The 14,996-nt window shown below is 38.7% G+C and overlaps 1 protein-coding gene across 1 annotated transcript in view; it reads right to left on the bottom strand.

The window, feature by feature from the left end:
• LOC117405459 (G protein-activated inward rectifier potassium channel 2-like) overlaps positions 1-14,996 on the bottom strand; it is a 40,369-nt gene that overhangs the window by 7,494 nt on the left and 17,879 nt on the right. The window contains exon 2 of the mRNA XM_034008526.3: positions 4,169-5,077. Coding sequence (XP_033864417.1) covers positions 4,169-5,069 — 901 coding nt within the window. The 5' untranslated portion in view covers positions 5,070-5,077. The remainder of the gene's footprint in view (positions 1-4,168; positions 5,078-14,996) is intronic.

Below are 14,996 nucleotides of genomic sequence, written 5' to 3'. Positions count from 1 at the left end.
ACTGGTGCTTAAAACAGCAGCATACACAACACACACCATCCACTGAGCTGTCAAGAGCTGAACCAAACCAGTAACACAGCCTGATTTCAAAACCGTCCGTCTGACTCTTTAGGGGCTGCTCTGACGCAGGAGTAGGGGTGGCATTATGCATGTTTATATGAAACCTATACAGTTAAAAGAAAAACTAAATCAGTGTTAGACATGAATCCTAAATCATACTGTAACCTTTTCAGACATGATGACACTATTTCATCTTTTTAGTTAATAAAGGCTCCCCCTAGTGCATGGATATAGTATTTATCTCTGCACAAGGACCAGTTCTGTATGATTAACCAAATGGCCTTTGGAAAACACAAATGTTCAGGAAAGTGGCAATTCGTTTTTTTTCTATAATAAATTGTATATATCTTGGGACATCTAGTTCTTAAAATAATCCAGGTGTCTAAATGTTTAATCAACAAAAGTGCACAACAGGTAATATTTATGGGCACATGTGCTACACAATGTACAGCTACTGTATTTGTTTTCACACCCATGTGATGCATGCAGGCCTGCACACTGTCTGTTAGATAACAGGTTTTTGCAGTTGCATAACCGTAGAGGGATGTCAGAAACCTGTTCTGTTTTGAGCCTTCATGGTTTTTTTCTTCGGTTCAGAAGTAGTCATTACTGTTGCTATGGGAACATCACAAGCTGCTAATAAGTGGAAAAGCTTTAGAAGGAAGTATAATAGGTGTGCATTTTCTAAATATAAAAAACATGTAAAATAAAGCTGATAAAACTCTATTTGAAACCTTGACAGCTGTATTTGTGTGTTTATTTAAGCATGTTAAAAGCCAGTAAGGTTGGTTTCATTTATCTCTAGTTTTTACTATAAAAACACATCTAGTTGTATCGTTTTAATTAAAGACTCCTCCGTTGATTGTTTCCTTCTAATGTTTTTACATCATTTTTTTGTGTCTTTGTTATCTGGTGTATCTTTGAAACCGCTATCAGGACAGCTTTGACATAACTCTAATGTAATCCCTTTGATCTTAAAATCAAGTTCTGAAATACCGCATATGTACACACTGCAGGACAGCGCACAGTACCGGGCAGTACACTGTTTGCACAGTAAGGATGTTTCATTTTTCCAAAGGAAAAATCCCCTTCCCTCTGTTTGAGGCCTGTGCTATGTGGAGGTGTTGGGAAGGGATATCTACTGAGCTGCAGCCTAGGCTTGACCATCACTCCACTGCATATCACTGCAACATTTCTGCAAATTCTGCATGTGCCTGGGAATCAGCTTCTACTTACAGAGCGCTTGATAAATAGAAGCCATCAGGGCTGTGCTTTTTAATCCCCTTAAATCCTTTAAACAGGCTGATTTTCTGATCAAGGGACCCGCTGGTACAGTAGCAAGGCAACAGCCACCATGAACACAAGCGTAGGCACACAAACAGAGGAAGGAATGTCATGAACAGTTCAAATTCTGAACACAACATTGCAAAAGACAGGAGAGCCGGAGTGGATTAAATGGATACAATTGTACAGTGGTACTCTTGTTGCAGGCAATGCGACTGATTGCAGGATAGAGATGACATCAAGGTACTGGGACAGTATGTGCAGCCCCCTGTGGGAATACACCAATGCAGTGCCCTCAAGCAGTCTGGAGGTAGTCTAAAATCTTATTGTCCTTTCAACTGAAGATGGGGACTGGTTCATATGTTGGTTTCGTGTGGCGTGTCTCGTATTGTCTTCACCAGCAAGGATTCATTGATTTTGCACACTGCAGGAGCACAAAGTGGTCAAGTGGCTTCATAGTCATGCTGAAAATGGATTACTTCAAAAATACTACATGTATATCTCTTTAATCCTGTCAACAACCCACTCTGAATTTAATTAAAATGAAAAGCTAATAGCTCATATTGGAGGCAACATAGAGTATTAATAGAATCTAATGTACGCTGTTTAGACAGACGTTTTTACAAATGGGCCTGTAAATTAACCACCTTTAATCTTGTGAATGGCTCCCCCAGGAGGACTGTGGCTTCAATTTGCAAACATAAAGATGAATTAATTTATTGGTTCCAGGGGTTCAGCTCATTTTATGACAGTGATGCACCCAGTGTAGCTGCACAGGGACACTTACATACAATAGTCTTCTAATGACTACTCACTCCAGTGACAGTGTTTTAGACAAGAAGCTAAAAGCTGTGAACATTTCAGAATTTAATTATTGGAGTGGTTTATGTGTGAGCTGCACAATAAAAAGCATGCCATTCAAACAAATCTGGGCACACAAATATAATTAGTTTCATCACTCCAGACCCAGCCTGACTCCCTTTGTTCACTGTACACCCTGTTAAACAAACTAGGATTGCTTGTCTCGTTTCCTCTTGGATCTGTCACCAGTTTGATTATCTTTTCCAATAAACATGGTATCTCTCAGCTCATATGGCTCAAAAAAGTGGTCATTCTTTGTGGGCACATACTGCAGGCTAAGTGAGTCATACAAAATGCAGTAAAAGGAATGCCAAAAGCTGCATGCTGTAGATGGTAGCTGTTAAATTATTTTTTTTAGTAAAATAATATCTGTGAACTAATAAAAAGGCTGCATTTAGCTTCAGTAAATAATTTGCATGTTATTAAAAAAAAAAAAAAAAATCTGCACATAAAAATACAGTAGCCGGTTACATGGCAGCATGGCCGTGGCTCCTGTCTGAATCATAATGCCATAAAGCTCTTTCATTCTCTTTATAAGGAGGAACACATATAGTACAGTCTTCTCATTCCTCTTAAAAGGGGAACACTTTATAACTGTATATTTAAAATATTCATTTTAAGAATTAAACACTTATTTTTACTACTGAGTCCACGCCATTTTATAAGCCTTTAAATTGATTTAAAGCTTATGCTATGCTGACTGATAATACACAAGGTAAATATTATTGTAGGCTGTGCAACTGTAGCAAAACTACTGTGGCTAGTGCTTCAATACAGCTGCTCTCTATGCCATTCACTTACATTTTGTAGTATATTTTCTATCTATCGTTTATCATGACCAGGAATCGCATTTATTGTACAAGGATGTGATAAGACCAAACTCCAGTTACAGCGCGGTTAAGTGATTTTATACAGAGGGTTGTACATGAGCCATACAAAGCAGTCACTTTATGTGGACAGCCTTTAATCGAACAAATGAAAACAGAAAACGTAAAATCCTATCAACCCAAGTGGTAGCCACAGCCTTTGGAGAGCCAGATAAAACCTCCCTGATCTACCCTCTCACACACACTAGCTTATCCTCTTATATTTTAATGATGAATTGAATTCTTTATGTTTGCTCTTAAACATACTCCACTGTACCGTACAGTCTGAGCTGCACCTGCCTTTTTAGATCTGTTAATGGTGATGAAACGTGATCCTATGCACCCTGCCCAACAATACCAGGCAGTTTCACCTCTGTGATCCTCTGCATGCTGCCCAGCAATGCCAGGCAGTTTCACCTCTGTGATCCTATGCACGCTGCCCAACAATACCAGGCAGTTTCACCTCTGTTATCCTCTGCACGCTGCCCAACAATACCAGGCAGTTTCACCTCTATGATCCTCTGCACTCTGCCCAACAATGCCAGGCAGTTTCACCTCTGTGATCCTCTGCACTCTGCCCAACAATACCAGGCAGTTTGCAGGTGTCTTCGACTGGAGTGCAATCGTAAACTTTGCAAATGTTTAGTGCTGTTTCACTTGTCGCCTAAAAAAAAAATCAAATAACCACACGCTGTTTCCCTGTGTTTGAATGTAATCCACCAGGGCCAGGTGATCCATCAATTTTAAAGCAACGTCTGCAACCACAAAGCTATAAATAAATAACTCCAGGTTTTTAATTAAAGGGATCCTTTATGTAACTGTGTCTTGTTTGATTTGTAACATTAACAATGTCAGTGTTTCCCTGGAGTACAAACATAATACAAACTAGCTTACAAATGGTTGTGTAGAAGATCAACATGTCTCTCTTTCACAGCTACCTCTCCTGTCTTTTCAAAAAATGTCCCTTTCCTCATGCGTTCTCATTCTTTCTCCAGTGGGTCAGAGAAGGATAATGCCAGTAGGTGACAAAATCCCCACAGACAAGAACACATCAATTCTAAGCAAACTAAAGCAAGAATCCTTAGATCCCTCCTCACCTGTTGCCTCTACCATTCCCTCCAGTATGACCACAATCTCCAGCTCTTCCTTGGCCAGATGGGATTTGGAAATGTCCCAGAAAGGACTGTGTTCGTTGATCTCATGGCAGATGATGAGCGGTGAGACCAGGAAGAGGCGGTCGTCGCCCGTGTCGTAGCCCACGTTGAGGTCCGTCTGGTTCAAGGGGATGAACTCTCCTTCCTTGGTCTGCTTGGACTTGATCAGCTTGGCTTTTATGGAAGCCTCCACGATATGAGAGTTCCTCAGGTCCCCCACCCTGAACATTAGACACAGCTTGCCATCCCGTATGGAGATGACGGCGTGGGTGGAGAACACTAGCGTCTCAGCCCTCTTCTTGGGCTGGGAGATCTTAACAAACATGCAACCCACCATAAAGGCGTTGACTATGGACCCCAGGACTGACTGAACCAGCAGGAGAACGATTCCCTCAGGGCATTTGTCCGTGATGACCCTGTAGCCGTAGCCGATAGTGGTCTCCGTTTCTATTGAGAATAGAAAGGCAGAGACAAAGCCGTTCAAGTTATTGACGCAAGGGGTCCACTGGTTGTCCCCGATGTGTTCCAGATCTCCTCGGACGTAGGCTATGAGCCACCAGATCATGCCAAAGAAAAGCCACGTCACCGTGTAGACCAAGACGAAAATGAACAAGTTGAATCTCCACTTTAGGTCCACCAAGGTGGTGAAGATGTCTGTGAAGTACCGGTAGGTCTCCCTCACATTCCCATTGTGGACGTTGCACTTCCCGTCCTTGCGCACATACCTCTGGATCTTCCTCTTGGCTCTCTCCTTGTCGGCACCCTGGTTGCAAAAGTCCTCCCTGGCTTGTCTGGGCAGCTTGGGCTGTCGGATGGTGATTGGGCTCTCCACATCCTGCTCCATTGTTTGACCTTAGTAGACAAAAGAATAATACCAAAAAAAACAGTCAAAGGCAGCAATATTGGATGGGTGCTAGTATTTTGATCTGTTGCTGTCAGGATCATTTAAGTAGAGCCCAGGGTCGTACAGAATATCGTAAAGGGAGCTGTACAGTTCAAGATGATGACCCCATGAGAGGTCAGAGCAGTCTATACTTGCATTCATAGTCACTGGATTTCTTTCAGCACTTCTGCACTGATTAATATGTTTGTTTTTGCATTAAATATTATGTTTTATGCAGCAGCAGCAGCCACTGCCCTCTTTCTCCTGTCTGATGTAGCACACAGTTTTGCTGATGTGTAATTGTCTTATACTGGACCTAGTCAGTATATCAAGTGCAGTAAAATACACTGTTTAACTTGGTTCTGTAACTCCTCCAGTGGCATGGTCACATTTGTTTAATTTTTTTTGTTGTTTTTGTTTTTTTTTAATTGCAGCTTTAAAATAGAGCATTGTGGTGCACTATATATATATATATATATATATATATATATATATATATATGTTGTGTACACTGCTGAAGACACTAGCATACTGTATTCTGCATTTTTGCTTGCCTTATTTTTTCTTTCCTTGTTGAGAGTGTTATTTACAGTACCCCTATGTACAAAACACTCTGTCAGTGACAAATGTATTTGGTCAGCATTTGGTATCAAATGCACAAGAAAATAACGAGGAAACACTAACTTGCCGAAAACCTAAACAAATGTTTTTTTTTTCTAACCTTCGCATGTTTTGTATTGTGTGTTATCAGGATCTCCATTGGTCTGTTTGTAATATTCTGCGTGACTGGCTCTGATAAAGCCCTGTATAGTTAACATGCTGTGGAGTTCTTCAAGAAATGCCTTGGCAACATTGATTTCAATATGAATTGCCTTCCGGGATGCAGTGTGTCAACAGAAAAAAAATCCCAGCCTTTTCCTCTTTGAATGAATGAATTAAACACTGTACACAGTTCAGCTGAATACCGTGGATTCTGTGATGAGTCAGCCACCAAACCCACACTAGACAATTTAACTGAACCCAACCACCTCGTTTATTGAGAGTCTGTCAATAAAAAGATAAGTCAAAAGATAAACAAATATATTTCAAATGAGTTCGGTTCAATTTGAATGTTTAAAGATTCTTAATGCTTTCTAAAAATAAAATACAAATATTAACTTGGTTGGCACAAATAATATAAATATGTATTAAATGTTAAATCAGTGCTGAATTAATTCATTATTTTTCTGTGATAAGGAAAAGAAAAGTAACATTCTTAATAAAACCTTGATAATGGGCTGCTACTCAAAGCTCTATTTTATAGAGCCATCACTGTTTGGTGTCCATGAAACTGTTCTAGACTATTGTTACCTGTTCTAGGACATGAAAATCAAACAGTATTTTAGAAAGAAAAACATTAGATTTTGAATAAACACATAAACAGTTTAGCAATTGAATGTAGGACCTTGTAAGAGCCTTAATTTGTTACTTTTTGAGAATTGTAATTGGGGCAAAAATGTGCTTTGAGAATTCAGCCCAATTTCATTAGTATTACAATTTATTGAAAGCTACAGTATTCTGGGATCAATAAGCTACTAACAACCAAACGAGCAATATGGGCTGAATGGCCTCTCGTTTGTAAACTTTCTTATGTTCTTATGTTCTTATGTTCTTATGTTCTTATGTTCTTATGTACTGCAGCGAGACAAGAAGAAATAAAAAATAAAGAAACACAGCTGTGTTTAATATTAATTGAAGATTGACATGATCTTGTTATCTCGTTATGAATGGAGAAATGGCAGTGAACCCTGCAGCTGTGTTCCAAAGCGTCGCTCCTGATTGCTGGAGATGCTTTCCTTTTCCAGCATTGCCAGGGGCATGTACTCGAGGACTAGCTCATGCTCAAGTCTCCATTCACCCACTCGCTTCAACCTTTCATCCCATTCACTCATTCCCTGGGTGTTGGAAGCAGTAGATCCTTCCTAGTACTTGAAAAATAACCCAGTGACTGCTAACAGTAACCTCTAATAGAGTAGTAATAACATATATGGATGTGTTACAATGCCATTACAAAATGGAAAATAATAGCAATTGCTAGCCTCTTTTGGATTATTAACAATGTAATGCCTATGTAACCACACATGTAATTACAGTGTTATTACAGCGTAATTACAGACACCTAATGTAAAGTGGTACTCCACATTGTTACAAAATAGAAAATGCTATTAATGGCAAGTGCAATGATACATATACTACTGTACACTGCTAGCAGTTCAAGCTATCAGTGCAATTTTTTTCAAAGTAAAATAAACATGCAGTTTCACACATTCTGTTATTGTAAAGGGAATATAAATTAATAGGTTATTGCTGTCACACTTTGACACATAACCCTTCAGTTTTACAGACCTCACATTTAAACCACTTACTTACAAGACCAGCGATCTGGAGATAACATGTTTTCGCTGATGGCTTCACTCGTAATTATAATAATTATCTGTGTTGTAATTTCACAAAGCAAGCTCTATCATTAATAAAGCCAGTTTCACAAAGATATAACCTGCTTCAGGGGAATTAAGTGAAGTGCTATATAAAAATAATTTGGGCAAATTACTATATATATATATATATACTGTATATGCCAGTCCTCAATAACCGTCACTGCGGCCAGCTTTGTAGTGAGACCAGCCATTGGAAATGACGCCTGACTCCTGCAGTAGGTTGTCATCATCAGGAGTTGCTACCTGGTGGCCTCCACAGAAAGAACAGTATCGGTAGGGGCTGGACACAAGAAGCAACAATTGCTACCATTTTCCTGAGCCTTAACCATTCTATTCTGTTATGATTGCTTCCCCTGTTGCTGGTTTTATGCTAAATTCGCCTCCTCTGTTGAATGCAAACTGTTCAAGCACAACTGTGACCCTCCCCCATGACCTTCTGCTTCACAGTCTAGCAGAATGCTTGCAAATAAGGTTTGATAAATAATCATTTACACCAGTCATTTACAGCTATTTACTTACGCTTCATATGCAGTTTACCACTGGTAATTTCAATACCTTGTCAAGCACCATGAGATGTGCTGTATTTGCTATGAAGTCCTATGTAAGGATTATTGTATTGTATTGCAGAAACCTCTTTGTAGACCTGATGTGTGCATTGTTTTAAAGGCATTGTTCTTAATGAAGGTTTATAGCCACCTAGTCTCTCGTTCAGCTATTTGAACAGCTGGTTTCATTTTTAAATGTATTTATTTGGTGTTTTTCTATAGTATTTCCAGGAATCGTAAAATAACACAATTATTAATAATGTTTATTATTGACTAAAACTGCTCTTAGCGGCTGATAAGTCAATAATACTGACGTCAGCATAAGACATGTTCTTATCTCTCCACTACAGAGCTTGCTCTTCAGTTGGATTGTAAGGTGTTCGTCTTTGAACCGTATGGTTTACAGTTAGTGTCCAGCCCTCCCCTTTCCATTCAATTCAATGGGCTGAGATGCCAATTCATCACAGTTGGATAACATAGGGTGAGGAGGCTTGCACTTCAAATGCACTCACAAAAACTCATGAGTTATTTAAAGTAGTTTCTTTAAATCTGTTTTTTTAAATTGATTTTGTGTTCTGATGGATTAAATGTAGTTCTGAATACACCCAAGTATGATCTTATGAAAACAGATTTTGAAACATAAATGTGTTATAGGTTTATGAATGGAGCTCCTGTATATATATATAAATTAGAAATACACATGCATGTAGATAGCAAGTTAAGTGATAATGAATTGAATGAGAAGTCTAAGAGAACAAACTGCGGCACAACCTGTAAACATTGATCCCTGCAGCAGCTGCTGTCTCTTTCACTTACAAAACGTACATGTTTCTTCTTTTTCCCTTATCAGGACAAATGGTTTGTGGTTCTGTATTTATGTTCATTTATGTGTCTGTGGAACGCTGCTGTCAGCTGTAGTGAAGTGGCCCCCAGCTACACTTGATCTCTTTCCACTTCATATCCAACATGACAGCTCTTATCACTGTGGTGCCTCATGCTTCTAAACATTCACACAGACCACAAACCTCCCTGTACTAAACATATGTAGCAGCCAATACAAAGGACCTTTTTTACAGCAACCCTGTATAATGATGCCCCTGCCTTGTTTTTAATTATGTCGACGAGCATATCACGTCCTTATAGATAATAGAAATGATATGTCTACTGTATATCTGAATGTCTAATAGCTCTATAATTTCAATGTTCAATTTCTTACATTTTTTTATATCCTAACCATTTGTTTTCTTTATCTTCTCTATGATTGTTTCTGTTTAATTTTTAACTATGCTTAGTACTGCAAGTATTCCAAGAAAAAATACCCTTTTTCAATTATTCGACATGCTTCTGAAAAAACTCCTATAACATGTAATTCCCTATATGTTGCACATCCCTAGTGGCCATTGCTAAAACCATCTCACTCCCACCCCTGTGTCTTGAAAAGGACATTCGTAAGCCTGGTAAATAAGAACAGATTGTGTGGAAGTATGTGGTGTCATGAAACTGGCAGTGATTGTTCAAGGGCAGTGTGTAAATAATCTGCGTTGATCTCAGAGCATCCATTCAGGAGTACCCTGCCATGAGGATTATATTGGACACCATTGTCATTTTACTTGCACTAGGTTTCTGTGCTTGTTATTGCTGTTGCCGCTTTTAAGAGGGTGTGGAGAGGTAAAGATTTCAATTACGCTGTTGTAGCAAACAGATATTACCAGTTGATGAGATATTTAATCAGTGTGGTAATGTAATTTAGAACAAATGCGTTTCAGTTTCATACTTTAATGGCTGTTCATGTAAGTATCCTATATAATTGGAGCGGGTGATAAATTAGATATTGAGTCTGATTGCAGTATTGAATTTAATCATCCACAATGCCCACCCACCCCAAACAAAACGCATACACCTTTTGGGATGATATAAAATGCATAATTTTAAGGCATAAACTGTGTGTTGTAAGTGAATTACAGAATTAAATACTGAAATGGGAGTCTTAGTTCTTTAGTGCGTACAGTCAAATTCATGGAATATCCATCTCTCCTGGTTGTGCTGGTCCCCATTATTATTATTATTATTATTATTGTTATTATTTATTTCTTAGCAGACACCCTTATCCAGGGGAATGTATCCAGATGTATGTAGCTAAAATAACAGGTAACATTTCCAGCGGTGTGCTGATTCCCACAGCCGACTCTCATACCCAGTTCATGCCTTCACCAGAGTTCAGGCTGCTTGGACTTGGGTATAGTTCCAGAAAGGCCCTGATGTATAATTCAGAAAGGATTATAAACAATCAGTTTATATGCCATCGAAATATTGTACCTCATGCTCTACTGCTTGCGTACAGTAGTTCAGTAGCACCAACTGGTCGAATATTGATTGCATCCATTGCAGAGCTGTAGTGATCACTTGAGGGCTGTCAGTATTTGCTGATTAAAACGTGATCATTCATGTATCTTTGTAGTAAGTTCCAATAGGAGTCTTAAAACTACAGTATGTATAAAAGGCCAACTGCACAGGACTACATGTGTGTATGGTGATCATGCACCTTGACTACAAGTATGTATGGTGATCATTCAATCAAGTCTTCATGCTAACGGCTCAAGGCCAAATATACTATGGCCAGACCCTTTCAATATGCTCTATTTGCAATATGCATTTTAGAACAAATGTCCTGTGTTGGTTTGTAAGGATGATGTGCAGTATCAGTCCAGCTGAAAAGTCCCCATCAACATTATTGCAGGCCCCCTTTTTGTTTTGTGGAAGGCGTTTTGGTTCTTTGCTTGTTTTTGAACAGGTATATAGATACCTAGTCATTCTCAGTGATGCATGTGGGTTCCGCTCCAAAAATCTAACTGCAATCTGGCCATGTGATCTACAGCACAGGAAATGATTACCGTAGGTGTCAGGAAGCAACAGTACACAGCCTGCACAGAGGTTTTACCCATTCTAGGAATGGATCAAAATGCTATGCAATGGAGCATATCATTAAAGTGCTGTACATGAAAAATCTTAAAATCCCAAAGTAAAATGCTATGCAATGGAGCATATCATTAAAGTGCTGTACATGAAAAATCTTAAAATCCCAAAGTAAAGGAATAACTAAAAGAGTCGCATCACAGTCAGCATGGGACCAGTCATACGTTTGATGAGACTAATGAGAAGCTAAGAAAATGAATTTGAAAGCCTCGGTTGCCACTCCTTTAATACAACGATCAGTGATTAAAGTACCTGCAGGCATAGTCTGTTGTCAGCCAGCACAGAGCCTCTGAAGGGTGAGCCACTGAAACCCAGGCAGATGGGTTTTCTGACATCCCCAGCGATTACTGCACCTTGACTGCATTAATATATTTACTCACAGAGCCTGTGGTTCAAACAGCCCCATTCAATCTCTGATAACAACATCTGCCAGGCAATTAATAACAGCTGACTGTGATCATGCCTATCAACTGCAGCTCACTTTAACATTTCATGGTTGACCTAGCCAAGCAAATCAGACTTTATTAGAATGTACACACAATTTAGATACAGAGTCGAATTTTAGCTCAAGTATGAATAGTTTGTACCATCGTCCATCCTGTCCAGGCTGCTGGGAAGGTAGGTCCGTCAGTGTCCTTAACATAGGAACCCTGTTCTCCATATTCAGAAACAAAATCGCTGCCTGATGTGCTGAAAGTGCACTGGAGCTGGGAGATGGATCTTTGTATTACCCAACCAATGCAGAGCTCATTACTCTGTCCAGGGTGCGAGGTGGAGAAAACCACAGGGAGGAATAATTGAGACTTATTATTAAACAATAGACCCCCAGTTAGTATACAAAGGCCTGTTTTTGAAGGCTAATAAAGACCACCACATTCTGCATTGTAACATACTTTATAGATACTATTCTCATGTGTAAAGAATCCTGGACATTGCATATGTCTGTGTGTATGAGGTTCCCACAATGATAATATTGACTTTTGTATTGGCATATTGGGGGGGATGGATGGATGGATGGATGGATCAATTCAATGAAACAGTGTTTGTCACTAATAAACCTATAAACAGCGCACTGTATACATGTATGCATGGTTTAAAGGAAGAATGGGCAATACAGTCCCTTCATGTTCTGCTTGAGGAAGCTACAACTGCAAACAACTACAAACTGAGAAGCAGAGAGAATGTGTTTTCAGTTTTCGACGGCTATTAACAAAGAAATTAACCAAAATCTAATCTGGATGCACTTGTTTAAAAATCCAGCAATTCTTTTTTTTTTTTTTTTTTTTAATTGCTATAGGTTTGCCATTCTAATTTCCAAATGCAGGTCTACACTGACAGCTTTGTACTGGCCTGTGCTGTGCTGTAAATTAAGCTATTTATGAAAACGAACTGCAATTCTTAAACAATGTGCAATACACTGTATACGTCAATCCCAACCACAGGGTCCTGTGTTACTTAGCAAACACTAATATGCTTGCATTTTCAGCTCATTTGCTTTGCTGACAAGCTGCTCAAGCCCTTCAGTGCACAGTTCAAGTAGAAAGCTAACAGCACTGTTCATTTGTGTTTTCCAGGGATCCCTCGGCTCCCATCCCCCCCGGTCCCTGCTGGCCTCTCGGCACGCCATCGCCTCTAAACAAGCAGGTGAGCCATCCCTGAAGGGAATTCCCAGCCCTGTTCAATAAATAAACAGGCTCTGGAGAAACCCCACTGGTGTGATTGACAGATATGGGCGTGTAGGCTTCCCCTTTGTGCCAGCAGCAATGATGTGATTCATACATAAATGATATACTGCATGCAACACCAGTGATTGCGTTTAATCAATTTACAGGCCGCGCAACCACCTGATTGTTATTTTTAAGAGAGGGAGGACTGTGCAATGTGTCTGGAAATTGTAATTATATATGTGTTTGTGTTCTCTTGTTCGCCGTCCTGTCTGCAAGCACGCTGGTCTGCATTATCCATCTTATTAAACTACACTGAAAATACCCTTCATTTAAATTAAACATCACAGTTTAAGAGTAAATGGAAATATGAATTGCAGAAGCATTTATTTTTTACTTCAATAAAATAAATGTCTGTCTTACCATAACAGCACAGTGGAAACTATTGCCCATTGTTCCGTGGTGTATACACTATCATATACTGCATACAGTATGTCAATGTGCATATCTTTATCAAGTATTTCTAGTGATCAACGAGTATCCTGTTGGATTCTGACTCTCCTTGGATATAGAGCTGTTTGCTGTTTCTTAATTCTATGTACTCTTTATTTATTTGTTCTTTATTTGGGTACTTAAACAATTTAAACAACAGGTTGTGTTAAATCTATTTTGAGAAATTGTTCCACTGTAAATGTTTTTTTTCAATCAGATTATTCTAAGCAGTTATGGTACAAATCATACATGGAATCAAGTGTTTTAGAATAAAAAAATCAATTTGTTTTAGTTAAAAATAATTAAACACCAATTTTATAATTTACAATGAACATACCCATTGACTTTAATTATACCGAATTAAAAAAAAAACATTCAATTAAATTAAACCAATCAAATCATTTGCATCACCCAAGTAAAATAATGGTGGTAATTATGTCTACTAAATAGATTTCTGTGTTTTAAGAGTTGGCATAGGTTAATAAAACAATTTGATCAATGATTTGATCAAACTTTTGAACATAGCTGGTAGGCTTAAAATGTAATTTCTACAGGGAAATACAGAAATCTTAGTGAACCATACAAACATATGAGCTAATGTCTTTATCGGTATTCAGTTTTCTTAAGCCCTGCCTCAATTCAATCGCTGCTTTCTTCAGAGGCTTCAAACCTAATGATCCACACAGGAATTAATACCTCATTGTTAAAGGTCATTTGGTTTAACTTTCCCATCATAATGCTCTTCGTTTGTATAATTATAACTGTATCAATGCAAATTATAACTGTATCAATGCAAGATGCATCATTTTCTTTCAAAGGGAATTAAATATGTGGTTGTTTTGTGTCCCAGAACGATCCCATTTACTTGATGACAGGAACAACAAAGGGGCCAGTTACAATTGTATTTTCTGTATTAATATGAAGGGTCTTTTTATAAGGGTTTAAACAACAGTGGTGTTTAGATCTGATGCTGATTAGACCAATTCAAAAGATCTTAATTCCCTAATCCACTGCAACTCCTCAGAGACCAACACAGCTGTTCTGTCATGTGAACTGGGACATGAACTGAACATAGACCTACGGGCATTGGAAGGTGTGCTCGTAGGAGATGTCTGTTTTCATCCACTTGTTCAATGGATTCGCAACACTGTAGATGAAAGTATTCATCCACCAATTTGTGAGACCACCTCAAGAGCAAGCTTTGCCTGGAGAGTCTATCCTCTTAGGCGCTGAGGGCACAGTCCAGTCTAAAATATTTGGACTCACTTTGTACACATTATAAAGCATGTATGACAAAGCCACCAATCACTGTTACGAATTTGCGACCAATATTTGAAAGCGTTACGCATGAATACATTGTGTGTAGGGCGTCTTTTAATATCACAAGCACAGCTTCACTTCACAGTCTTAACAATACACCAGACACACAACGTATTAACTTATATTAAAGGGATCTGCATCAGTGCCAAAAAGAGGTGTGGCTCGGACCACATTATTATCATTATTTCTTTAGAGAATGTCCCCATCGCTGAATATGACCAAGAATCTCATTAAAAAATTCGAGATATTTCAAACCAGACAGTAAGTCAATTCGCGATATCTCAAATTCAATTCGAGATATCGCAAACAGGACAGGAAGTCAATTTGAATATCTCAATTGAATTTGAGATATCTCGAAATGAGTTTGACATATCTTGAAATCTTGTAGCTCTCCTTTGAGGGAGGCGATGGAATTTG

This window comes from Acipenser ruthenus, chromosome 9, assembly GCF_902713425.1.
Source record: "Acipenser ruthenus chromosome 9, fAciRut3.2 maternal haplotype, whole genome shotgun sequence".
In the NCBI taxonomy this organism is placed as follows: Eukaryota; Metazoa; Chordata; class Actinopteri; order Acipenseriformes; family Acipenseridae; genus Acipenser; species Acipenser ruthenus.
The sequence above is the reverse complement of the archived record's forward strand: the minus strand, read 5'-3'. Positions and strand labels throughout refer to the sequence as shown.